This window comes from Syzygium oleosum, unplaced genomic scaffold (genome assembly GCF_021117445.2).
Source record: "Syzygium oleosum isolate NSW1041296 unplaced genomic scaffold, Sole_v2.1 Sole_v2.34, whole genome shotgun sequence".
In the NCBI taxonomy this organism is placed as follows: domain Eukaryota; kingdom Viridiplantae; phylum Streptophyta; class Magnoliopsida; order Myrtales; family Myrtaceae; genus Syzygium; species Syzygium oleosum.
In genome coordinates, this window is record NW_026607518.1 from 608,324 (window position 1) to 635,644 (window position 27,321).

General features: G+C 44.2%; 1 protein-coding gene across 1 annotated transcript; it reads right to left on the bottom strand.

Moving 5' to 3' along the window:
- Nucleotides 1–24,326: 24,326 nt before the first annotated feature.
- LOC130135547 (transcription factor bHLH95) lies at nt 24,327–27,002 on the bottom strand. Its single transcript, XM_056305008.1, has 3 exons — nt 26,646–27,002; nt 25,712–26,167; nt 24,327–24,422 (listed from the first exon to the last, which is right to left on the bottom strand). The coding sequence occupies exons 1-3, from the start codon at nt 27,000–27,002 to the stop codon at nt 24,327–24,329; spliced, it is 909 nt and encodes a 302-aa protein (XP_056160983.1).
- Nucleotides 27,003–27,321: the final 319 nt, after the last annotated feature.

The window sequence follows — 27,321 nt, forward strand, 5'->3', positions numbered from 1 at the left end:
ACTTGTGGTCCAAACTTTTTGAAGCTCTAATAGAATCAATATTAACACAATTATAAGTAAATTAAATGATTTTTTTTATCCATTATGGCAACAACGCAATACTTTCTTTTTCTTCTGTTTTATTTATTTAATTATTTTTGCACTAGCATGGTTAGGGGGTAGATCGACCTATACTTGGAGCTTGCATTATCCAGAAGTCCAAATCAGATCTGGTGGAAACCTTGAACTATTACATTGATATTATCATGTCAAATAGCACACGGGCTTTTAATAAGTAGATTAGCTTAAGCAAGCAGGCCCATCTTGTCTTGGGACACTCATACGGACTATAGGATCATTGCGAGACCCAACACCGAAGGCCTTGCACATTTACTGATTTAAGCATCGAAAGGTACCCCGCCGAGGGCCATGCACATTTACTGACTTAAGCATCGAAGGGTACCCCGGAAGCAAATGCTCCGGGTACTTCTTTTCTCCGTGATGAGCATATTATGGGCTGCGGAGCACGTGAATCGGCTATGCACAGCTTATGAAAGTTGTGCATCGGCATTTTCTGCAAATAAATTTATCGTTGTCATTCTCCGTTATATAATCGGGAAAGAGGGTTTAACCAAGTGGTTCTTCATTCTTATCAGATTCAAGAAGCCTTGAGTTCAATCTCTAACATCTTGTTTTTTTTATCAATTTACTGATTAGAAGATTTGGTACATCTGGTTCTCAAAATTTACAGGTGAAGCTCTATGCAATATATTTCAACTCCTTCACTGATTAGGATAATGAACATTCCACTAGCCCGTCAATTTTTTTTGATTTATTATGGTAATTATTCGACTGAATTTGGTTTGTCAAATTACATGTTAATGAAGAAATTGGTCAATTAGACAAGCTAAATTAATTCGACATCTATCCAAACAAAAATCAAAATGAATCAAAATGTATCGGGTATTTGTTTATGGCCTAATTCCAAAAAAAAACATCAATTTTAGGTCAAGGGATAATTTTGGCCCGAACTTTTTTTTTGTCCCATAAAAAAACATCAACTTTAGGTCGAGGGATAATTCTGGCCTAAACTTTTTTTTGTCCCGTAAAAAAGCACCAACTTTAGGTCGAGTGACAATTCTGGCCCCAATTTTTTTTGTCTCATAAAAAATCACCAACTTTTACCATGATCCCAAATCTGGCCCCTCGTTGACTTTCACCATTGTTTGAGAAAGAAGGTTATGGTGGTGAGCTTGGCAAATCTCGTCCATGGCGTCTGTCGACAGGCGCTGGTTAACTTCAGATTACGTCTGGCTAGAGAGATTCAACCTGGAGATATTTTTGACTTGCCGGTGAAGTAAAAGAGACGAACAGTTTCACCGTTATTATTCAAATTGTGGCTCAGAGAATAAGACAATGAATATTGCTTTAAATCCAGTTAGCAAGCCACGTGGATTTATTGCTAAGGTAGAATAGTCAAGGTAGATAATCAATGGTTCTAAGTCAATGAGGGCCAGATTTGGGATTGTCGCGACCGACCTCCCGCTCTTTTTTGAATACATGCAAAAGGGAGGGGGGCTCGCCTGGTACGTGCTAAGTCTAGGTTCGGGACTTAACTCGGGCTCTCCCAAGCCCATACCATATTGCGACTTAGGGTTTAGGTTTTTAACATGCAAATGGTTTATACCAAAGAGTCGCCACTAATCGATTTGGGGTGGGTCGATTAGAAACCCAAATAAGGTGATGGGAGAATCACCATATTCCTGCGAACTAGAGATTAACTGAGTTCGGGGACTTGATTACACTAGTTGGATAACTAATGCCCTTTCGGTACCTTTTTACCCTATTCATTTCATGAAAATATTTTTCAGGCAATTTATATTGATTTTAGGACCTTTCTCCTAGCATGTGAGGTGATCAAACGAGTGCATAATCAGAAACAATCAGCAGTCAGGAACACAACAATTCATGCAGCCTAAAGTTCTAACCTTAACTAAGTCAGATGACATTCAAAACACAACAACTCATGCAATTGTGTTAAAAACATGCATAAACATACAACGGTAATAAAAATAACATGCAAAATACTACCGCGCAATCCCAGGCTTGTCTAATTTAAACAAGACAAAAACTTGCATAATAATACCACAACAAATTAAAACAACAAATATATAGCACTTAATTTAAAAGGAAAAAAAATTGAATTATTTTTAAAAATAAAATAAAATAAATACGAAATTTTTTTTTAAAAAAATAAAAAAAGGAAGGAAAAAAAAGAAATTGTTTTTTAAATTTTTTTTTAAAAAATAAAAAAAAATAATAATAAAGGGTCGGCGGATCCGGATCGGGTCGGAACCGACCCGGGTCAACGGATCCGACCCGGTCGTTGACCCGGGTCGGATCAGTTGATTCGGATTGGTCGGGCCGACCCGGGTCAACGTATCCGACCCGGCGTTGACTCCAAGTGGTCTAACGGATCGCGCCGCGGCGTTGACTCGAGCCGGTCGCCGGCCGGTCAGCCGTGCCGCCCCGGTTCAGGCCAACCCGCGCCTGCCACTGGGTCGCCGTCCAGGCCGTGCTTGCCGGGCGATGCAATAAAAAAAACGGCATCTTTGAGGCATTTTATCAAACAGATGGGGAGCAGAGCAAACAAAAGGGGATCCCGACCTGTTTCGAGTCTGCGCCGTCCTCGGGACACCCATTCTTCCGTTTGGCGACAGCCTTGCGGGATGGCGGGGACCGGCGGTATGAAATTTGAGACTCGCGCGAAAGCGGCCGGCGCGGGTCCCGGCCAAACCGCCTGAGAAAAACGAGCAACGGGCGATCGGGACCGGGGGAATCTCACCGTCGACGGCACGTTCGGGCTTCCGGTTGATCGGGGCCGGTGACGGCGACACTGCGGGAACACAGAAGAAGCCGAATCTCCTCTCTTTCTCTCTTTTTTCTCTACGCATTCTCTCTCTGTTCTCCTCTCTTCTCTCTTGTCTCTGTTTTCTTTGTCAGCAACCCTCTCGATCTCTCTCTCCGATTTTTATAGACGACGACGATCACTCTCGCCTCTCTACGTCGGGAGTGACGGCCACCACTCTGCCGGCCTCATACCACGACTTTCGTGGCCATTTGTAGGCGGTGCGAGTAGAAGAGGCGGTACGATGGCAGAGGCGAGAGGAACGAGGAGCCGAGAGGGAGGAGGAGATAAGGGAAGCCAGGAAACGGGGAGGACGGGATTGGCAATTAATGCCGGTCCGTCGGCGTGCTCCTTCGGCCTTCCTACGGCTAGATAGCGATGGTGAGGATCAGGCGCCGCGCGTGCGTCCATCGTCGCGAAACGAGGGGAGAATAGGGGGAAAAAGAAAGTGGCCGGCGCAAGGGGAAGGAAGGAGAAGGGCTAAGCAGAGGCCGGGCCGGGCCCGGCCGCGGGGGAAGAGAAGGAAAAAAGAGCGAAGTTTGGGACCCATGGTCGGGGGAGGGGAAGAAAAAAAAGAAAGAAGAGTGAGGCGGGGCCCCATGCGGAAAAGGAAAGAAAAAAAAAGGGCCGGGTTGGCCCATTCAGCCCGACCCGGTTCGATTTAAAAAAAAAAAAAAAAAGATTCTAAATACCTTATTAATACAAATGTGCCTAATTTCTATATGCAATGCATTTAAATAGAAATATTTTTTTGTTTTAGGAATTAAAGAAAATTAATTCCTAAATTTTGTGTAATTAATTTTGGGCAAATAAAAAATAGGTGTCAATTTGTCCCTCTTTGAAGGTGAGCTCGAGAGGTTGAGCTTGTAGAGGTTACATTCAAAGATAAAATGACACCTAAATTTGGCCAATGCATGCTCAATGTATGTTATTTTTGGCGAGACTGGAGTCCCATGATGCGATATAAGATAATGCATGTTAAAGCAAATAAAAACATACCGGGCTACTTACCTTGCCGAAGGGTAGAGTAATTCCGGATAGTTGATATTGTGTGTCGAGGATCCGAACCTTTCTTTGGTCGCCTTGGGGAAATCGCTTGCCTAGGACCCGAACCTATCTTCGGTCGCCTTGACTGATTTCGTTTGTCTAGGACCCGAATCTTTCTACGGTCGCCTTTGACTGGGAAATCGCTTGCCTAGGACCCGAACCTATCTTCGGTCGCCTTGACTGGATTTCATTTGTCTCGGACCGAACCTACCTTCGGTTCTTTGTGTGGGAAATCACTTGCACGGACCCGAACCTATCTTCGGTCGCCTTGATGGATTTCGTTTGTCTAGGACCCGAACCTTTCTTCGGTCGCCTTGGTGGGAAATCGCTTGCCTAGGACCCGTACCTATCTTCGGTCGCCTTGACTAGATTTTATTTGTCTCGGACCCGAACCTACCTTCGGTTGCCGTGATCGGGAAATCGCTTGACGGGACCCGAACCTATCTTGGTTGCCTTGACTGGATTTCGTTTGTCTAGGACCCGAACCTATCTTGGTCGCCTTTGGATTTCATTTGTCTCGGACCCGAACCTACCTTCGGTTGCCGTGATCTGGGAAATCGCTTGCACAGACCCGAACTTATCTTCGGTCGCCTTGACTCGGATTTCGTTTGTCTAAGACCCAAACCTTTCTTCGGTCGCCTTGACGGGAAATCGCTTGCCTAGGACCCGAACCTATCTTCGGTCGCCTTGACTGACTGGATTTTGCTTTGTCAAAGTACCTGCATCTCATAAGGGGTACCTGGGCACGTTCTTGCCTCTTAAGGGCATGTCTCTGTCGAGACGAGTTTTTATTTGTGCAAACACATACGCATTCATTGGAGAAATAGACAGCGATGTGACATCCCGAATTTCGGCCCATTTTTGGGATTTATAAAACGCGTAATTTGTCGGTGTGCTTATAGTAAAATCTCGCCCGGAACCGATCACTCCCGGTTATCATTTTAAATTAGAGATTTCGCTAGAATCGCACTCGATCAAATTTGGCCGTTATTTGGATCCCGAACTTGGCGGTCGATTTCCGGGAGTTTCGGGACAAAATAAATTGGACGGTGTCAATATTATGGTAGCCAACGTTGAGATTGTCGGGAATGATGGAAAAATGGGAGTTTTTGACCACGTGCGAATTTGGACTAGTAGACCTCCTCGTTATGATTTGGTCTAATTAATTTGGCCTTTGTCCCTTTTTATGTGCGAGGCTTATTTTGGACCCGTAGACCACTTTCGATTTTTAAATTGGGCCATCGGATCGCGATTAATATTTGAATGTTCTGTAATTAATTTTGGGCAAATAAAAAATAGGTGTCAACAGCTGTCCCTCTTTGAAGGTGAGCTCGCAGAGGTTGAGCTTGTAGAGGTTACATTCAAAGATAAAATGACACCTAAATTTGGCCAATGCATGCTCAATGTATGTTATTTTTGGCGATGTTCTTTCAAGCTGACCCCGGTGAGTTTGACCCTAAACCCTGCCTTTATCGCGTGTTTGGCGTTTCAAGCTTAGGACACCCGGTTTGACCCTAAACCTAATTAGGCTAATTTACATTTCTAGACGGGATTTAGGGTTTAATTAGGGTGATTTAGGGGTTAAATTGTGGAGGTGATTAGGGGTTGTGATTGTGGTCGATTTGGTGGATTAGTATGATGAACTAATGGAGAATTAGTAACCCGAGAGGCGCGATATACGGGCTGGACAGATTTGGATTGAATCGGCCCGAGTTCGGATTAATTCGGGTTCAATTGGGGATTATAGAGCGCGCCTAGTTTGGTCCACGTGGTGACGGATTTGGATGTTATTTTGGGGAGTTAAATGGAGCGTTTTGAGGATAATTAGTGGCCTAGAGCGACCTGTTGGTGGTTGTCCATATCGGGTTTGAATCGGACAAGGCGCGATCAATTTGGGGGTTAGTTTGTGGAGGCTGTTAGGGCTGATGTTGTGGCGCATTCGGTGGGTTAGCATGATGTTCTAATCGAGGTTTAGTGGTTTGTGGTGTGCTGGATAGTGGCCGAGCGTCGACGCCTTGGTTCGGGTACAAATTGTGAATTTGGCGGGAGAAACTTGTGATCTAAACGTGCCTGTTATGGCGGCTGTTTTGGTGGCTGTTCTATGGGGTTAGTGTGATGAATGAATGGAGGTTTAGTAGCCTGAGAAGCGCCGAGTATTGGCCGGACAGATTTGGGTCGGATTAGCCCAAGTTTGGGAAGTTTCGGGTTTAAAATGTGGATTTTAGTGCGCGCCTCATTTGGTCTTCATGGTGGCTGATTTGAGTGATATTTTGGGAGTCAAATGGAGTGTTTCGAGAACATTTGTTGGCCTAGGACGATTTGTTTGGTGGCTGTCCATACCGGGTTTGGATTGGTCTATGAGCGATCAATTTGGAGGTTAATTGTGTGATTATCGGGAATGTTTAGGTTGGCGGGCTAAGTGGCTGATTTGTCTTGGGTTGTGATCAATTTTGTGGTGCCGTGTCACGTGCCTAGTGTGACTAAGAATGGAGTCTCTTACCGGGCCTCGAGTGCGTGAATTGATGTTGACTCAATTGTGTGATTTATGTGCCGTGCAAGAGTGCTTTGAATTGCTTTCATGGTCATGCTAATATGTTGATTGGGCATGTTGATTTATGAAATTGAATATGCGTGGTGCAAATGCGCATGATTGCATCATGATTTGAGTAAGTGGTGCGGTGCAAGTGAATGCCCGAGTGTGAAGTTTATGGCCATGAGTTTGCATCACGAGCATTGGCACGGCATGTGCATTTACAAGTGTGCTCGAGTGACATGTGCATTGTGATCACCTAAAATGCCCCGATGCGTTTAACGCGGGGTTCGATGAAAATTGGTGCTTGTGAATGTGTGATCACAATAAACCCGATGCGTTTACGCGGGGTAGTGAACCCGTCTGAGGCGTTTAACGCGGGACGATGCCCGGATTGCCGGAAGACGGCCAACCGATGCGTTTACGCGGGTTCGGTCCGTATATGGAGATCGGTGTTGCGCCTGATGCGTTTACGCGGGCTAGAGACTTGGGCACGATGCGTTTACGCGGCCGGGAAGTGTTGGATAGTGATAGACGATGCGTTTACGCGGGTCGGACCGATGCGTTTAACGCGGGTCGGAGGAGAAATTGATAAATGGCAAGTATGCTAGAGTGCAAGCGTGCGAAAATGCATTGATGAGGCGTGAGCACGCGTATGAGCACGAGCATAAGCATGACATGCGTTGTGACCAAATGATGTGTACATGTCTTTGCGTTGGGTCCTATGTTTTATGCTTGATCTGTAAGTGCCTAACACTCGGGGCAAGGTGAGTGTTGGATTTGGGCCCGAGGGCCTAAGTCAATTATCATTTGCTTGGTGTGTTGATTTAGTACTCGCCAAGAGGTGCACTTTAGCCTAATTTAGGTTTAGGGAATTACTCGCTGAGATTTATTCTCACTTTGTTGTTGAAACCCACTTTTTGAACCCGGCCTTGAGGATGGCGGGCGTATTGAAACGTTTTGGGAGGAGCCCGGCTAGATATAGTGTTTGATCGCGAGCCACGTACCCGCTTTTGATTTTTGAGTGTGGGCTGTATATGAATATTATATATGTCTCCCGATGTCAAAACACGTGTATATTTATCCGTGCTGGTTGTTGTATGGCTATCCTTGTCGGGTGTATTTTAATGTACGGGTGGTTTTAATTACTTCCGCATGTGCTTTAAATCTCGTGTTGGGTGTTAGTGGGACGCGTCTGGGACGTCGCACACGAATCGACCTTTGCGAGGGATGTGGCGCGCCGAGGAGTGCGGGGCGTGACAAGCGAGGCTATTCTAGAATATCGTATGAAATATCTTGACCAGCTAGTCAAGATGCTTTTCTTTTTTCAAAGAAACACCCGGTTTACCTTTTGGGTAGTTTGAAAAGAAATCATGAAATACCGAAGGTTTGATGCATCATCTGCTGAATACCCAACTTTTTTTCGGGGTATCTCTCTTGGGATGATAATGAGGACTTCTCCAGCGCCTGAATCTTCGTGTTCTATCACTGGGGATCAAAACTCTGAGCTGCAAAAGCATGCTGTGTCAATTCCAATTGGGGAACAGAAGAAATTTTTTGTGACATCTTTGGAGACGCTCCAAAAGTCATATGTTCTTTGAGTCTTTGAGGATATTTTACCTGTCAAAGAGGGTTAGCGCAAACATACATGCATTCATCAAGGATTGACAAGCTGGGCTATTCCAGAATGTGTATTTAAAAGTTCATGCATAATGATTTTTCCATGTTTGCATCACCAAAAATCCGCCGAGGGTCAATCAAGATAATTTTTGTTCGCAAGGTGGACTTCTCGAGATGATGAACGAGGGACCTTCAGTCAGAAAGGATTTTCCACTCACTCTCATTTGAAAAGGATTGTTTGTCCCGACCATTAAGGCAGGAAAATCCAAAACACTCAATTTGACCGTTATCACATCAATAAGGGTCTGAGTTTTCTCGCAAGCAGTACGACACTGCCAATTTGAGAGGTCTTCTTCAGGGTTGTAATGCTGGCTTGGTCAATGGCTTAACAAAGGTGACTATCCAAGTCAAGGCCATGAAAGAAAATATTCTGCAATTATCTCCAGGTTTACAAGTCAAGAATCCTGCAAAAGAGATAGAAGTAGTCTTGCTCGCACTTCCTCGAGCGTTGTTTATAAACATTTGAAATTCCACGTTAATTCAAGTGTCCTAGTCAGAAGAGACTTCATGAAGGATGTAATGTAGGCTCGGTTCATAGGTTGAGAAACGAAAGGATCGTTAGGCTAAAAAATGTATGTAAGGGCGAGAATTGGTGATCATCTTGGCATTGTCACCTGTCTTTTTCTTCATCATCAGGATCCTCTTGGACAACTTCCTGGGTAATCCCGTGCTTTGACTTCTTGGATAGCTTTTTCTTGAGGAGCTTCCGCGTCAAGCATTTTCCTGAATACCAGTCAATCTCTGTCCCAATTGCTTTCTGAGATTTCCTCAACTAAAGCTTCATTGTTTTTCATAGCAGTTACCCAGAAATTAGGGACTCCTTTCTCTTCATCTTTTGTTTTTCATCGTTTTTCTTCTTCTCCTTTTCTTTTTCTTTGTTTTTTTTATTCATGGGCATTGGCCTTGCTTTTACCAGGTACACTGCTTTTTCATGCCCCTAGTTTTCAGCATTTTTTGATGTTCTTCTGGTGTTGTTAGGACTAGCCTAAATAAAGTTGAACAGAACAATGTTATTAGGCTCTTGGAGTCTTCTTCTTGATTCGGTACTTTGGGCCCTGACGCTCAAATTGTGGTGACTTTTGCCTTGCCCCGGTGTGGGGGATGATCACCAACTGGGTTCATACGAAATGAAATCGCTGGCTCAATTGGGCTAGCAAGGGATATAAGTGTATGGGATAGAAGAATAACTGCTCTTCATCATCCTAGGGCATTTAAATTATCGCGAGAGTTCATCTGCAATAAAAACACTCGAAGATTAATGCAAATGAGAGCAAGAAAATTTATATTCATCTTTTCACCTTGTGCGAGCTGTTGCAGCTGATGATCATAGAAAATTTTAGATATTACAAACTTCTCATCCTTCTTGTTTTGCTCAGTTCCTAGATGAAAATATCACTGTTATCAATAAGATGTTGGCATTTTGAACAGGCTTTAGTTTGCTGCTTCCTTCTTGACAAAGCCCTCTTAGCCTCAACTGTTCAGCCGTCGATGGTGTGCTTGTCTTGGAGGATCCTGTCGAGGACCGCCGGACCCGTGAAGACGACGAGGCCTAAACCACGGGGGCGGTGATTGAAAGGGAGGGACGCTCTTCTTGCTCCCTATGAATTTGAATCCTCCCTGTGATGCCGATTTACCTCAAGTTGCCCCAATGTGGGGTGGTTCTTGACAGGGGTAATTTGAAAGGAACCTCCGAATGTATGGGCTCAAAAATAGTCAAGCAAATGATCAATGGTAATGTATGGGGCAGAGAAATGAACTCCCTCACGTCATTTTGGCTACCGTACCTTATGCAAGAAATCCCTTTACCTTGTAGAAATGACACCTTTTTCGCTCATCTTGTAAGAGTTTGGTACGTGAGAATGTGTATAGACTATGGATTGCCTCTCATCATCCTGACACACCTCGTTCAATACATCAGAGCAGTTCGACACCATTCGTCGAATTGTCAAAATTTTCACAGAGATTTGGTGAATTAAACAAGTAAAATTACCATGCGAAATTCTTTTCAAAAGATATGCAATGCACTTGGGGGAAGGTTAAACATTTATTTGCTTTAACATGTTTCCTCTTTCTTTTGATTCTTTCAACTCTTAAAGTTTTAAGGGAAAGAAATACTTACTTGTGCTGCAGCAGCGACGAGGTAAACCTGTAAGGCAATAAGAAAGACCGTATTAATGAACGGTTCTTTGAGGAACAGGAATTGGGAACGATACAACATTACCCTTCGTGATTCCCTTCATTTGAAATTAAATTGACAACTCCTTGAGTTTCCTTGGATGTCGATAATTCCCTTCTGACAAAAACATGAGCTTATGTTAGAAATGAGATAATTTAGGGTAAATTGAGAACGATACGAATTACCCTTCTTCCATTTTGCCTTCAAAGCTAGCAGAGTTTTTTCTCCTCTTTACTTTGTTCAGCCTTCTCTGTCTCAGTCTGCTCCTCCATACTCTTGGTCATGAAGCTCGAATGAAATCCTCTATAATTAGGGGTGCTTCCAAATAGAGGGATCTATTGTCAGCGCATGTTGTGTCAGTGCGGTTCCAGCATGTTGAGGAGTTTCTCGTGAATACTCCGATTCCTGACTGCACAAGTATGTGCAATTGCTTACATGGGGATCTTCGCAGCAAAGCTAATTTCTGCTTTAAAGGTCTTTGACGGATATGGGCGTGACTGCCATCGAGACTTCCATGGTTGTCAGAATCGGCCTTGACGCCATTTTGTCATGTGCGAAATCCTTTCCGGTTAAACTCGTCATCAGGAGTGTCCTTATCAATAACTTTGCTGCCAATTCCCTTGCTATCAAATTGGAACATAAAAGTTATTTCAAGGATAATATTTCTTCATAGCATCAGAGTTGACTGGGTTGGAGAATTGACGTCCATCCATCTCGGTCAGAATCAAAGCCCCTCCAGGGAGTGTCTTATTCACGACATAGGGACCCTTGTAGTTTGGAGCGAACTTACCTCTCAGCTCAGGGGGTAGTGGTAGCACCTTTCTCAGAACAAGATTGCCTGCTTCGAAGTGTCTTGGGTGTACCTTCCGGTTGAATGATCTGGCTACCCTCTGTTGATAACATTGTCCATGACAAAGAGCTTTCAAGCGCTTTTCATCAATCATATTCAGCTGCTCCAATCTTTGCTGCTTCCACTCTGCATCAGACAGTTTCACTTGGGACAATACCCGCAGTGAGGGGATTTCTACCTCAACAGGCAGGACTGCTTCCATGCCATACACCAAGGAAAAAGGAGTTGCTCCAGTAGATGTCCGAATTGATGTTCGGTAAGTCATTAATGCGAAAGGCAATCTTTCATGCCAATTTTGGTAGTTCTTAGCAGTTTTGGCTAAGATCTTCTTGATGTTTTTGTTGGCAGCCTCAACAGCTCCGTTCATTTGGAGACGGTAAGGAGACGAATTCAGATGGCGGATTTTGAATTCACTGAGTAAATCATCAACAATCTTGTTATTCAGATTCGTCCCATTATCTGTAACTATGGCTTCAGGGACGCCATAATGGGCGATTATATCTCGCCTGATGAATTTCATCACATTCCGAGCAGTGACATTAAAATATGATGCGGTCTCGATCCATTTGGAAATATAATCAATTGCGACCAGGATAAAGCGATGTCCATTCGATGCTTTCGGATTAATTGGACCGATCACATCGATGTCCCACATTGAAAATAGCCATGACTCTGACAACTGGTGTAATTCAGTTGGTGGGGCGTTTATCTTGTCTCCATGGATCTGACAACGGTAACAATTTCGAATGTGTCGGATGCAATCACTTTCTAAGGAAAGCCAGTAATAACCTAATCTGGTTATTTTCCTAGCCAACATGTGTCCATTCATGTGCGGACCACATACTCCTTCATGCAATTCCTGCATAATTCGCGTTGCTTCTGACGCATCCACGCATCTTAGCAAAACAGAGTCATAGGACCTCTTGTACAGGTTCTCACCATCGACGAAGAACTTCGTTGCCATCTTCATTATGTATCTTCTGTCTGCAGAGCTAATCCCTTCAGGGAACTGCTGTTCTTTGATGTAGTTCATGATATCGTAATACCATGATTTACCATCGGGTTCCTCAGTCAAGGTCATACAATGGGCCGGTCTGGTCAGGACTTCAATCTTCAGAGATTCTATTTCCAAACCATTGGTAACCTGCAACATGGATGATAGTGTAGCCAGTGCATCGGCGAATTGGTTATGAGATCTAGATAGGTAGTCAAACGAGATCTCGTCGAATTCAGAAGCCAATTCTTCTAGATAGTCATGATAGGGTACTAATTTAGTATCCCTAGTCTTCCATTCACCCACAGTCTGGAGTATGATTAAGGCAGAATCGCCAAACACTTTTAATTTGGCTATCTTCATATCAATTGCTGCTTGTAGACCGAGAATACATGCTTCATACTCGGCTATATTGTTGGTGCAAGGAAACACCAGTTTCGCGGCCACAGGATAATGCTGCCCATCTGGTGATATCAAGACTGCCCCGGTGCCAGAGCCAGATAGGTTTACGGCTCCATCGAAAAACATGGTCCATGTGTGTTCTTCCGTTGATAAAATGCGATCATCTGGAAGATCATCCTCATGTGTTTCCCCAGGGAATTCAGCCAGCATATCAGCGATCACCCGACCTTTCACTGACTTCTGTGATGATGTTTGGATGTCAAATTTTGAAATTAGAATTTGCCATTTAACTAATTTTCCTACTAATGTCGGTCGGTTAAGCAAATACCGGATAGGGTCGTTTTCAGTTACAAGGAGCGTCTGGTGGTGCAAAGTATATTGTCGGAGCCTATACAATACCCATACCAATGCGACACATGTTTTTTCTGATTCGGAATAATTCTGTTCCGAAATGGTGAATTTCTTACTCAGATAATAGATGGCTCGTTCTTTTCCATCGTCAGGATGGCTCTGGGCCAATAGGGCTCCTAACGATTCACTGTGAATCGTTAAATAGAGAGTTAGAGGATATCCTGGGACTGGTGGAACTAGTACCGGGGGACTCATCAAATACTGCTTCAACTTTTCAAATGCTTCCCGACAATCTTCATCCCAGTTGATTTGAGCGCCTTTCCTGAGGAGTTTGAAGAAAGGCCGCGCAGTCTTAGAGAGTTTGGAAATGAACCGAGCAATGTAGTTCAACCTTCCCAAAAGGCTTCTGACCTCCTTCACTGTGGACGGGGGTTGCAGTTCACATATTACTTTGACTTTCGAGGGGTCGACCTCAATTCCCTTGCTACTCACAATGAATCCGAGTAACTTACCAGAGGTCGCCCCGAATATGCACTTTGCAAGGTTCAGGCGTAATTTGAACTCACGCAACCGGCTGAATAGCTTCTTCAAGGCTTCAATGTAGTCCTCTCCGCACCTGGTCTTGGCGATCATATCATCGACATAGACCTCAATTTCTTGGTGCATCAGGTCATGAAAAAGAGCGACCATAGCACGTTGGTATGTTGCTCCGGCATTCTTCAAACCAAAAGGCATAACCCTGTAATGAAAGGTCCCCCAGGGAGTGATGAACGCCGTCTTCTCCTTGTCTTCATCGTTCATCTTTATCTGGTTATACCCAGAGAATCCATCCATGAAAGAAAATAATTCGAATCCCGCAGTGCTATCCACAAGGACATCTATGTGGGGAAGCGGAAAGTCGTCTTTTGGACTGGCCTTGTTCAAATCGCGGTAATCCACACAAACTCGAATTCGACCGCCTTTTTTCTTCACTGGTACGATGTTCGCTACCCAATCAGGGTATTGCGAAACCTCGATGAACCCTACTTTCAACAGCTTCATCACTTCTTCTTCGATCTTTTTCGACAGCTCGGGTTTGATTTTTCGTAACCTTTGCTTTTTGAGAGGCATGTCGGGATTGGTAGGCAAATTGTGCTCGACAATCCGAGGGTCTAGTCCTGACATATCAGAATAAGATCATGCGAAGACGTCTTGATACTCTTTGAGGAGAGCGATCAAACGTATGGCTTTCTTTTTGGGAAGGTTGGCCCCAATCTTCACTTCTTTTGGATCCTGAGTACTACCCAAATTGATGGTAACAGTATCTTTGGTTGTAATGGGCTTGATTTGTTCATATTGCTCCCAATTTCTTCGAATTTCAGTGGGGTCATCGCTTGAATTGTCGGAATTGCTGCTGTCAGTATCTACATCATCAGACTGGACCGCACTAACTCCCTCGCAAGTTGCGAGATAATGCCTGAAACATAGGATAAATTGATCAGAAAAACAAATGGGGATATGGATTTTTCATTGTCCTCTTCCACTTAAAACATTTTTTTTGAAGAAATAGTGAAATGTCTTTAATTTTCGAAAATTTTTAGAAACGAGGAAGCATGAGATAGCCCGGGCCTTAGAATACTTTCCTTTTCGTGGCTGTATATCATCAACGGGCTGGTTTGGTATACTACCTCATGCCCTCAAAACATTATTTATTTACAATACACGGATTTACAACCTCAAAAGAGGGAGAGTTCAAAAAGACATTTCCTCCAGCAGAAATGACGACAAAAAACAAAACACAAGGATAGCCCCTTTTCCAGGGATTCATGCAGAAAGGAGAAGAGGAATTCTACTCAAGCGGGCTTGCGCCCATTCCCTCCACCGGTCCTTCGTCTATTGCGCCGATGAAGAAATCTTCGAAATCATCATTCCAGGAATCCAGCTCATTGGCTCTTCTCTTTACTGGTGTCAGCTTTTCCATGTCGTTTTATCCACTAGGAATGCTGTTCTGCTGGTCTTCATAAAAACTTAATGGCATATGATAGTCAACGTAATAGTCGAACTTACCACTGGACTGGCCCAGGGTATCCATAATTTTCTTTCCCTTGCGTGCCTTATCAGAAAGCTCAGGGGCAGCGTCATGAAGGCTAGGTACCACCAAGAGATCATCTTCACCATGACACAACCATGGGGCACGAAAAGTGAATGCTCTAGCATCCAGTAGGTCTTGAATTCTATTCTTTAGAGCGTCACAATCATCCAGCGAGTGCCTTATCAGGGTATCCATGATTTTCTTTCCCTTGCGTGCCTTATCAGAAAGCTCAGGGGCAGCGTCACGAAGGCTAGGTACCACCAAGAGATCATCTTCACCATGACACAACCATGGGGCACGAAAAGTGAATGCCCTAGCATCCAGTAGGTCTTGAATTCTATTCTTTAGAGCGTCACAATCATCCAGCGAGTGCCCGACCTCCCCTGAGTGAAAGTCACAAGATCTGGAGGGATCATAGTTAATGAAGTACTCAGGAGTAGGGTGTTTTGGCCTCCTTGTAATTAGCCCCTTTCTGCAAAAGGATAGGGAATATCACATCCATGGATTTGGGAACCGACGAGTATCGTCGTACATTGCCCTGCCACTGTAGGAGTTGGACATCTCGCCAAGTCATGTCGGGAAGGGCTCCCGATGGCGGGTTTTCATCGGGACGATTTACTTGGGTCACCTGCTCCTGATCGGGAAACAGCAGTAACACATCCGAGATTTGGCCGATAGTATCCATTAAGGACGCAAGCAAATCTCGTAGCTCGCCTAACCGACACTGCAAACATGCAAGCAAATCAGGCGGGTTCGTACTCGTCTCTGAGGCCGAGTCTTCTTGTATGGCTCCTATAAAGATGTCGTCAAATAGGGTGACCACATTATCCAGCGTTTCTTTTCGTCCACAATCTTTCTCAATCGGTAGCTTATCTGGGTTCCGATGTCGGTCAACAGCAACATTTACGAGAAGCATTTAGGAGCTCGGCTGACTTGAACATTCGGCAGGATGCTTGAACCCCTCATCGGATTGTCCTGAGAGGTTGAGATAAATTTTTTCATCCCGCAACAATTTAGCAGGTGACGGGAAAGTTTCCCGGATGTGGGGAGGTAACAAACCGACTTGACCAGCTATGTGCCCCTTGTTGGCCTGTGGGTTTCCTCTACGATACCCTAGACCAGCAGTACGGTGATTCTTGGCAGCCTGGATAGGCTCTCGGATGCCCCGGCCTCCTCTGCCGAGTCCTTGACCTGGGGTGAAGCCATTCCCAACCATAACTTTCCCTACCATGACTGAGGCTTTTAACATATCAGGGACGAGAGGAGCAGTTCCTCGATATCCATGCACAGTTGAAACGAGCTCGATGGACTGATAGCTAGATTCCACTTTGCCACTTGGTTCGACGTACGGGATGGCGGTTTCTTGGTAGATCCGATGGTCTTCCTCTCCAAGGACCGTGATCAGCTTCCCTTGGGCCACAAACTTCACGCTTTGGTGAAGGCTCGAAGGTATAGCTTCAGCAGAGTGAATCCAGGGATGGCCCAATAGAAAGCTAAAGGCAGTGGGGATGTCTATCACTTGAAACAGAATATTGAATACTGTTGGGCCAATCTGGACATCGAGGTCGATTTCACCCACAGTGTCTTTCTTCATTCCATCGAACGCTCGGACGGATGTTATGGAGACACAGAGCTTGGACGTGTCCACATTAAGACGGCGCAAGGTTGCTAGCGGGCAGATATTCAACGCAGACCCATTATCTATCAGAACTCAAGCTACGTGGGAATTTCTACATTTAACGGAAATATAGAGGCCCTTGGTATGTCCCCTTCCTTCAGCAGGAAATTCATCTTCCGAGAATGTTATTTGATCTTTCAAAAGGATAGACCCCACAAATGCTTCTAGCTTGTCATGCTCAATTGTCTCTGGTACATTGACTTCGCTGAGTACCTTCATCAGAGCTTTCTGATGCTTCACGGACGTTTGGAGTAGTTCTAACAAGGAAATCTGAGCGGGCAACTTACGTAGCTGATCCACCACATTATATTCACTGGCTTTAACGATGGCCAGGAATTCTTTGGCTTCTTCGTCGGTAACAGGCTTCGGAGGCTGAGCGTCAGCTTGGGCATACGTTCGTCCTGACCTGGTGATGAGGTCCACATCCAATTCGTAGGACCATGGGATTGCTTTGTCATTCTCGTATCGGTAGGGCTGAGATATTTCGATCACTATATGCTCCGCGGGTAGGGGTACCTCAATCGTCAGCTCCTCCTCCTAGTCTGGGCTGTCAGACAAAGGTTCGTTCACAAGCGTAGGGGTGGATTCACTTGTTTCGGCATTCAATGCTGAGAGTTCTTTGTCCCAGTCGATAATAACCTCAGAGATGGTGGCCACTATACCGGTACGGTTGGCATACACAATCAAACCTGCTTTCGCCATGCTGGCAACCCTTTCTTTCATTAGGGACAAGGGCAGTACTTCACCAGTAGGATAATACCCTGCTCTCACTAGAGCATTATAAACATCAACAGTGCATATCCTTTCACTCTCGATTCGACTGGCGTTGAAGGTGGATATGGCATTGATTCTGTTTTCATGTTCGGGTAGCGGGTTGTTTTGTACATTTGGCTTGGATGTCTGGAATGAAAAGGCTGTGGTCTCGAGCAAGTTTTGGATTCGGTGTTTGAGGGTATAGCAGTCGTCCGTCGAATGTCCTACCTTGCCTATGTGATAGTCACATTTTTTGGACGGATCGTAATTCGAAAGCTTTCTGAGTTGGGCCGTTTTGGTTCGGTAGAAAGCAAGTTTTTCTTCCGGAGTATGGCTAGGACTTGAGAAGGGGATCCAGGCAACGGAGTGAATTGTCTTTTCTTATATCGCCTCAGAGGCTGGCGACTTGAGGTCGGCAGCTGCTCACTTTTCACTTGGACTGTCCGGGGAGGATGAACAATCTGGGTATATGCAACATTCCCATCCGCCAGGGGCTCCTTCTCTTTTCGTGTGTGGAGTCTCTTACTTGTGGAAGCGGGATCTGTGAACCATCCGTCACGCAGTCCCATTTCAATTCGTTCGCCCACAGGAACAAGACGATTAAGTGATTCAGCAGTGGCACCAACCAGGCGGTGTCTGTATTCGTACGGAAGCAACTTTATGAACAACTTCACTTGTTCATGATCAATGAGTTGTGGGGTAACCTGGGCGGCCAAGTTTCTCCATCTGGTGGCATACTCTTTGAAGGACTCACTCTTCTTCTTTTCAGTGCGTTCCAGATCGTCCCGAGTAAAGGTGACGTCGAGGTTGAACTGATATTGCTTGAGGAATGCATCAGCGGCATCATCCCAAGACTTAAAAGCATCCACATCTTTCGACATATACCATGTCAAGGCTGGCCCTGTCAAACTCGCTTGAAAGGTCTGAATCATGAGGGGTTCGTTGTCAACGTACTGGGTCATCTGCACATGATACATGTGCAAATGATGTCTGGGGCATGAGGTACCATCATATTTCTCGAATTCCGGCATCTTGAATTTTTCTGGTACTTTGACCCGTTTGTATATAGACAGGTCAAGTGAAACAACATGTTGCGGGCTTTGTAGCTGTTTCAGCATCTCCTCGACCTTTGCAAGGCGTTTGTCCTGTTCCGTCATTGGTACAGCTTCAAGTTCAGGCTTCCTAATAGCAAGGGGAAGCGGATCGTCCTCTAGTGGGGGCATTTTACTGTCGCTGGCGGAGGCTTTGTCTTTTCCGGTAGACGGTGGTGATAACACCACCTCAACTGCTGCAGGCGTAGGTGTGAGCTTGCCCTGAATGGATTCCACCTGCTTTGTGAGATTTTGGATCGCATTGAGGACCATTTTCATCTTGTCTTCCATGTTATTGAGGCGGACGTTTTCTTCGGCCATTTTTTGTAACTACCTGTGAAAACGCTGATATGAATGAGTAGAATGCCCAATAAAGAATCATTTTATGACCTAGTCATAATATTATTACATATTTTATTTATTTGCAAAGAAAAAATAAGCAAAAACGGTTTTTATTTATATTAACATTACGGGCGACGTCCCCGGAGTTCAAACCCCGGTCGCCTCGGACCGTTACGCCACATCCCCGAATACCACTGGGCCGAAGGCTGCAGTGGTGTCATTAAGGGGCAAAAAAATTTATTTAAAGAATAAAAAACGGTCCGAGTTATATTAACATTAGTACAACCCATAAACATTTTTACAGAAGATAACCAAAACCCTTAAACATAAATACAGGGAAATATAAAAGACATGGCTTTTAACAAAAAGGCGCCCTTCCCAGATGCTCATTCTATAAACGATGGGGAAGCTACAGTCTCTCGGAGCCGCTTATTTTCACGGACAAGCTCCGCAATAAGCGTATCCTTCGTCCTCATAGTCCTTTCGAGCTGGTCGATCTGTGTTTGGCGACTGGGCTTGTTGGGTACATCCGAGACTTTTGGCTGTAGATCTGCCGGGATTTGGTGATGTATGATGTAGAACAGAGAAGCATGGTGGACCTTTTCCTACCCTTTCAATAGTCTAGGCACAAGAATGTTGTCCGGATGACATTCAGTCCACATCACCTGGGTGGCACGAATTTCGCCAGCATAATTGTAATTCGAGCGAGTGAATCGAACTCGAAACATGTCTGTGATGAGAGGTGGCGGGATCTCCTGGAGGGCCCTGTACTGGCGAGCTACCCGGTAGGGGTAGTATGAAGTGATGCCAGATAAACCGAGCAATGGGACAGGGTTGTGAAATTGGTGAGCATACCGAACCTGACTCTCATGGAACCACTTAGCGTGCCATAAGAAAGCCTTGGGATCGCGGTCTTTCAAAAAATTTATCCAGGTAGAGTAATCCTTATGAGGGGAATTATTTTTTAAAACCTCAAACCTTTGTATCGGATGCATAAAGTCATCGACTTGAAAAAGCTGCATGAGGTGCCCAAATCCTCTCAAATGAGATAAAAACCAAATTTGCAAAATTTCTGGGGCGGCCCGCATGATTTTATCATCATTTTGTTTAAAACGGTTTAAAGACAAAAATATTTCTGCCAGAACCGAATTAACATAACCCAGACCGGTGCAAATTTGTTTGGCCACATACACAATTGAGGGGTTTATTGAATTTCTGCGATGAAGGAAAATGACACACCCAACAAAAGCAAGGATAAAATTTTTAGCTTTTTGGCTCGTGGGTTGACTTTCAAAACGCTCATTTAAGAAAAACCAGGGGCAGGCATTGCAATGAGCTTTAACGACTCTTTTCACGGTATTGCTATCGGTCCGCAAAAACTGGGATAATTCGGGTAGAGGGGACACACCCAAAAGTGGTTTGATGAGCTCAGATCCCAAAGGCTTTCCAATGACAACACTATAATCTTCCAAAGTCGGGGTCATCTCAAACTTACCAAATATGAAAGTGGATGTCTATGGGCACCATAAATGTGCTAATGCTTGCATCATACCATAATGGATGTTGATCTTGAGCAGTGGGAGTAGGCGACCAATTCTTGCTTTGACATACTGTTGGCCATTTTGATCGAGTCGGTCCCACCATGCCAGAAGCTCTTTCTTAGGAGTGGGGACAAATTGGACATTAGCTTTTCCCATCGTGTATAGAATGCAATCAACGGGTGGCCTAACAGTAAGAAATCAAATGAATAAGTAGGTTGCATAATAAAATGAGAAGGGACAGAATATATACCTTTCCTTGAACCATGGCAATCACAACGACATGCACATGAGGAGTGAGGTTCGATTTCAATCTAGACTGGCTCAGCAAAATGAAGTTAAAAGGGTGCCTGACCGTCGCAGTCTTGCGTTGGTGTCAAGTCCTTTTAACCTCGGTCAAATCGAAAGGAATATCTTATAGTCACGCGAATAGCGGCTAAAGATATTTCTTTACGATTTTTTAGAAATAAATTTCGGGGAAAAGAAAGGCAACCTATACATCGCGGGCTCGCGTTCGAGGTCGTATCTTTCTTAACACCATCCTAAAATGTCCTATTGCGGCCCAGGTCCGGCAACGTGGTTGTGTGTGCAATAGTGTAGTGCTAAATCATTAGAGCATGCACAACAATTTATAAACAATCAATTCGAACCTGCAAGAACAAATAACACCTTAATGTCAGGATCATACCTGGAGACCTTACTACTAAACAAAAATTATTTTTGAACAGGATAAAAAATTTGGCTTAAGTCCACTTTTTTTTTTAAAATGCAAGTCCCCAGTGGAGTCGCTAGTCTGTCGCGACCGACCTCTCGCTCTTTTTTGAATACATGCAAAAGGGAGTGGGGCTCGCCTGTTACGTGCTAAGTCTAGGTTTGGGACTTAACTCGGTCTCTTCCAAGCCCATACCATATCGCGACTTAGGGTTTAGGTTTTTAACATGCAAATGGTTTATACCAAGGAGTCGCCACTAATCGATTTGGGGTGGATCGATTAGAAACCCAAATAAGGTGATGGGAGAATCACCCTATTCCTGCGAACCAGAGATTAACTGAGTTCGGGGACTTGATTACACCAGTTGGATAACTAATGCCCTTTCGGTACCTTTTTACCCTATTCATTTCATGAAAACATTTGTCAGGCAATTTAGATTGATTTTAGGACCTTTCTCCTAGCATGTGAGGTGATCAAACGAGTGCATAATCAGAAACAATTAGCAGTTAGGAACACAACAATTCATGCAGCCTAAGGTTCTAACCTTAACTAAGTCAGATGACATTCAAAACACAACAACTCATGCAATTGTGTTAAAAACATGCATAAACATACAACGGTAATAAAAATAACATGCAAAATACTACCGCGTAATCCCAGGCTTGTCTAATTTAAACAAGACAAAAACTTGCATAATAATACCACAACAAATTAAAACAACAAATATATAGCACTTAATTTAAAAGGAAAAAAAAATTGAATTTTTTTTAAAAGATAAAATAAAATAAATACGAAATTTTTTTTTAAAAAATAAAAAATAATAAAAAAAGGAAGGAAAAAAAAAAAGAAATTTTTTTTTAAAAAAAATAATAATAAGAAAGGGTCGGCGGATCCGGACCGGGTCGGAACTGACTCGGGTCAACGGATCCGACCCGGGGCGTTAACCTGGGTCGGATCAGTTGATCCGGATCGGTCGGGCCGACCCGGGTCAACGGATCCGACCCGGTCGTTGACCCGGGTCGGATCAGTTGATCCGGATCGGTCGGGCCGACCCGGGTCAACGGATCCGACCCGGGCGTTGACCCGGGTCGGGTCAGCTGAACCGGGTCAGGCCCACCCGCGTGCGCAGGAGCTGGCGAAGCCGAAAATCGGCCTCTCGCCGGTCGACCCAGACCGGCGCCACCCCCAATTCGGCTTCTGGGAACACCACCGAGCCTCACCGGCCACCTGGGTCGCCGTCCGACCGACGCTTGCCGGCCGGCGACGCAATAAAAAAAAAACGGCATCTTTGAGGCATTTTATCAAACAGATGGGGAGCAGAGCAAACAAAAGGGGATCCCGACCTGTTTCGAGGCCTCGCCGTCCTCGGGACACCCATTCTTACCTTTAGCGACGACGCACGGACGGCGGGGGACGGCGGTATGGGCCGAGACTCGCGCGAAACGGCCGGCGCGGGTCCCGACCAAACCGCACAGAAAAACAGAGAAAAACAGGGCAGTCAGGACCCGGGGGGAATCTCACCGTCGACGGCGTGTTCGGGGGCTCCGGTTGATCCGGGGGGGGGGGGGGGGGGGGAGGGGGCGGCGACGGCGACGCTGCTGGGAACCTGAAGAAGCCGAATCTCCTCTCTTTCTCTCTTTTTTCTCTCTCTGTTCTCTCTTCTCTCTCTGTCTTTGTTTTTCTTTGAAAATCGCCGACCCCTCTTAGTCTCTCTCTCCGGTTTTTATAGACGACGACGCTCACTCTTTGCCTCTCTACGTCGGCGTGACGACGGCCTGCATCGGCCTACGCCACCCCACAACTTTCATGGCCATTTGCAGGCCGGTGCAGAGCAGTGGGGAGCTGGTCTGAGAGGGGCAGAGAGGAACAGGAAGCCGAGAGGGAGGATGAGATAAGGGGAAGCCAGGAAAACGGGGAGGACGGGACTGGCAATTAATGCCAGTCCCGTCGGTGTGCCCCTTTGGCCTTCCTCTTGCCGGATAGCGACGGTGAGGAGCGGCGCCGCCGTGCGTCACGCTGCCGTCGCGAACAGGGGAAAAGAAAGCGATCGGCGCGGGGGAGAAGGAAGAAGAAGGGCTGGGCCGGGCCAGGCCTAGCCGCGCGGGGGGGAAGAAGAAGGAAAAAAGAGAAGCGGGCTGGGCCCGCGGGGGGGGGGGGGGGGGGGAAAGAAAAGAAAAAGAAAGAAGAGTGGGCGGAGGCCCATGCGAGAAAAGGAAAGAAAAAAGAAAAAGGGCCGGGTCGGCCCGGTTCGATTTTTTTTTTTTATTTTAAAAAAAGATTCTAAAATACCCTATTAATACAAATGTGCCTAATTTCTATATGCAATGCATTTAAATAGAAATATTTTTTTGTTTTAGGAATTAAAGAAAATTAATTCCTAAATTTTGTGTAATTAATTTTGGGCAAATCAAAAATAGGTGTCAACAGGGATTTAAGTGAAAGTTGGGGCCATAATTGTCACTTGACCTAAAATTTGTGCTTTTTTACTAGATAAAAAAAAGTTCGGGCCAAAATTGTCCTTCGACCTAAAGTTTGTGCTTTTTTACAGGGCAAAAAAAAGTTCAGGTCAGAATTGTCCCTCGACCTAAAGTTGGTGTTTTTTTTTAATTAACCCATTTGTTTATATTCAAAGTGGATGATTCTTAGACTATGAACTTGCGAATAAACAATCATGAACTAGCAGCAAAAATGAGCATCAAAGGTTCCCCTTTCTCCTCTCCAGTGAGCATCACTCTTCATGTCTAGAACAACAGACCAACACGCATGGAGCGCTTGTCGGATTTCAGTCATCAAGGCCCTACAATAGTTCTATATTCCAATTGAAGTTTGCTTAGATCAAGTCACTAAGACCTCAATAATCTTCTAAACCAAAGATCGCAACATTTGATCCTAGATCGTGCCATCAAGGCCTCAAAACCTGCTTGTGAGAATAATCGATTTTCATGCTCTTCATCTTGAGATCACGACATTAAGGATCTCGAATCGTTTAGGTGAGAGTATTTGATGTTTAAGTATGCTCTGAAGCTTTTGTTAGGTAAGAACACCAAGGAAATAAGCCTTCAAAGAGAAACAAGGATTGCTAGTTTAGGGTTTTATGCGGCTGCGCATTGCCCGCGAAAACACCATATACATAACCTCATCTGCTATTATCGCTCCTTAAATAACAGCTACATGACATTATTTTGACAAAGATCGACTGTGATTAACTGATATTGCTCGCGAAATCAAGAGGAGGTCCAGACCATGATCTCCGTCACGGCTTGCTTGTATATCTCTTCCACTGGGAGCACTTCTGCTTGTTGGTCCGAAGCTCCTGCAACCTGTGCAATTGAAGAAGTTGTATAGTGTCCCTCACTCAACGTTGATGTTGGCTAGGTGCATATAACACAACAAAAATAAATGCAATAACACACTGATTATAGTCACCAGTAATGCATATACTCACCTCACGTTTGTACTTCTAGCTTGGTGCTGATTAGCTTTAGGGATATATATGTTATTCACAAGGACTGCTTGTGAATCCAGTGAGACTGACTTAGTGGTTGAGGAACTTAGTGTTATAGGTTTTCTATGTGATTAAGCGCTAATGATCTCATTTTGAGGGCAATCACCCAACACTCTTAAGAGTTTTTGACTTATGCCTTGCTGGGTCCATGAGCTTATGGTTTCATGGGCTCGAGGTTTAAAGTGAGCTTTCTCGTCATTAACAAAGAAAAAAAAGAAATAGAGGTTTGCCTGTTCCGGTTTCACCTTCTGCTCCACACTTACTACGACTAATGAACCGCAGGATGGTCTTGATTTTCCTCTTATTTGGATATTTAACGAACAACAAATATCACTCCTTCATCTTTTTCTTTTTTTGGGTGTCAAATGTAAGTATTATAAAGCAGATGAAGAACAACAGCTTATGAGCATTCCCTAGCATTACAATAGAGCTAATAGTTCAAAAAGATGGAGGTAGGAAGCCTCTATATAATAGCCAAAACAACATTTATTTGGGAAGGTCTAATCTTTTGGAAGAGCAAAACTCTACCTCCTACATTATATTATCACTCACTTTATCTAATGCATAGATTATCAAATGAAAAATAAGCATAGATGATATCAGTCAGATAGGTCACAAGGTTAGGTAAACATTGCAATATAAGTTTAGCCCTTGTAATTTACTAGAGTAGTCATCCATGGTGCTATCGAACTCAAACATATGGGTGATGCTCATCAATCACTTGATCCACTTGAGTCTAGGGCAAAGTTCTAGCAAAGTTGTTATTTCAAATATACAAGTAAACAATCAATATACTTATGAAAATAGCGTATAATTTTGTCAAGTTAGTCTGCCACGCTAAATTGATGTACTGAGTTGTGTATACGAAAGATTAGATGCAGGCCTTTAGAAAAAAAGGGTTATATTCAATATCCAATTTTGTTATGCTTTGAAAATGACATCCTTAATGCTCAAAAACGTGCGTGCGAATGCTATACACTCCTTTCATTGCATAACTAATTTCATCTTCTTTTTTATCGGCAAAATGTGGACCAGAACACAGCAAGTAATTTATAGCGCAATAGCATTTCATGAATTAATATTGGAGAAGTAAAGCAAACTTACTTGAGCTTGAATCATGTAAAGGCTTCGGCTATAATCCGACGACATCTGGGCGGACACCACTTGGATCTTATGCTTCTCCAACACATAGCAGATACCAGTAAAGAGTCCAGGTTTTTTCGGCGAGCAGATGCTGATCATCGCTTCATCGCCGCAGATGTTCAGAACAATGTTGGGAGAAGACCAAGTTTGAAAGGCTATAGGATGTCGAAAGACCGGAGAGGATGCCGAACTGCTTGCAGCACTGAGGGGCAAATTGCCGGCAGACCCTTGACTGGCCAAGAAAGCTTCCCTTGAATCGCAAACTAGACTCTGGGAATTGACTGCAGTCGACGGTTCACAGTTAAATATGGCAGTGCAATGGTACTTCTCATGCTTTTGCTTCTGTAGATTTTGGAGAGTGTTCTCCAGGTTTTTGATGTGGTTCACAGCTTCATCCACTATGGTAGATTTGTCAGCCTGCAATAGAAAAATCATTGTGTATAGAGATAAATAAGACTTAAGAACAGTTACAGGTTACATCTGGGTATGTCCATTGATTGTATGTATTAGTGCAATTGAAATCAAAAAGTAGCAACAAAAAATTTATCTCTTAAATACTTTTATCCAGGCAATGGGAAATGTTGCCCAGTTAAATTTAGTTTCTCCAACAACGGAATTCAATTGATAAAAATCATCATGTACTTCATTAATCAGGATAGGTTATGCAAGTCTCACAATACTAGCCAATGATGATGTCATTATTAAATTTCTACAAATACTGAGTATGTAAGCATTAAATGCAAGTGAAAGCAAATCTTCTTCCATCAAGAGCTCGAGACCATTATCGTTTCCCATATGATTTTCCTCTCATTTTCTGAATGAGCTTTCCCTTCTCTCTCTCTTTCTGGGTGAGGCAAAATAAGCAAAAGATAGAGGCGACCAACAACGAACTTACCTTGGGAGGAACATGAGGAAGTAAAGCATGAAGGTTAGCAAACATGTTCCTCATCCTCTTCCTCCTCTCTCTCTCTGTCCATATGTGTATCTCATGGTCCGACTCGCCCACAGTCTTCCCTCCATTCGCAGCGAGCTCGCCTTGTCCGTTCTTATCCTGACCTTTGATCATGTCGCGGGATCGCTTCCTAGTTGGCACTGGGTCGGGCTCCTTTTCCGCCGCTGCCCGGGCATGAGAGCTAGAGCAAGCAATCTTCTTACCTAATCTGTCTCCAACGTTGCCAGAATTATCAGGGTTTGCAAAATCCCATGATGGGTTCTTCCATGGGAAAGTTACATAATCTCCTTCTTCAGACATGGCAACAACAACAACAATGGTTTATGTTTGGAGAGAGAGAGAGAGAGAGAGGGGTGAAAAGTAATCAAAAGAGGAAGATGATATATAGAAGAAAAAGAGGAAGCAATGGGAAAGACGGAAGCTTGCTAGGTTAATCAAGACTGATCTATAAATTTAGCTCATTAAAATAATGCGGCAAATTGTGAATGGATCTTCATACAAGCGGGTCATATCTAACTATCAATAAACTCGTCGCTAAGTAAATTAATTTCGTAAATCTATCTTAATAAATTTAAAAATATTTAATTTTTTGCCTTTTTGGCCATAAAGTAGAGGCGAT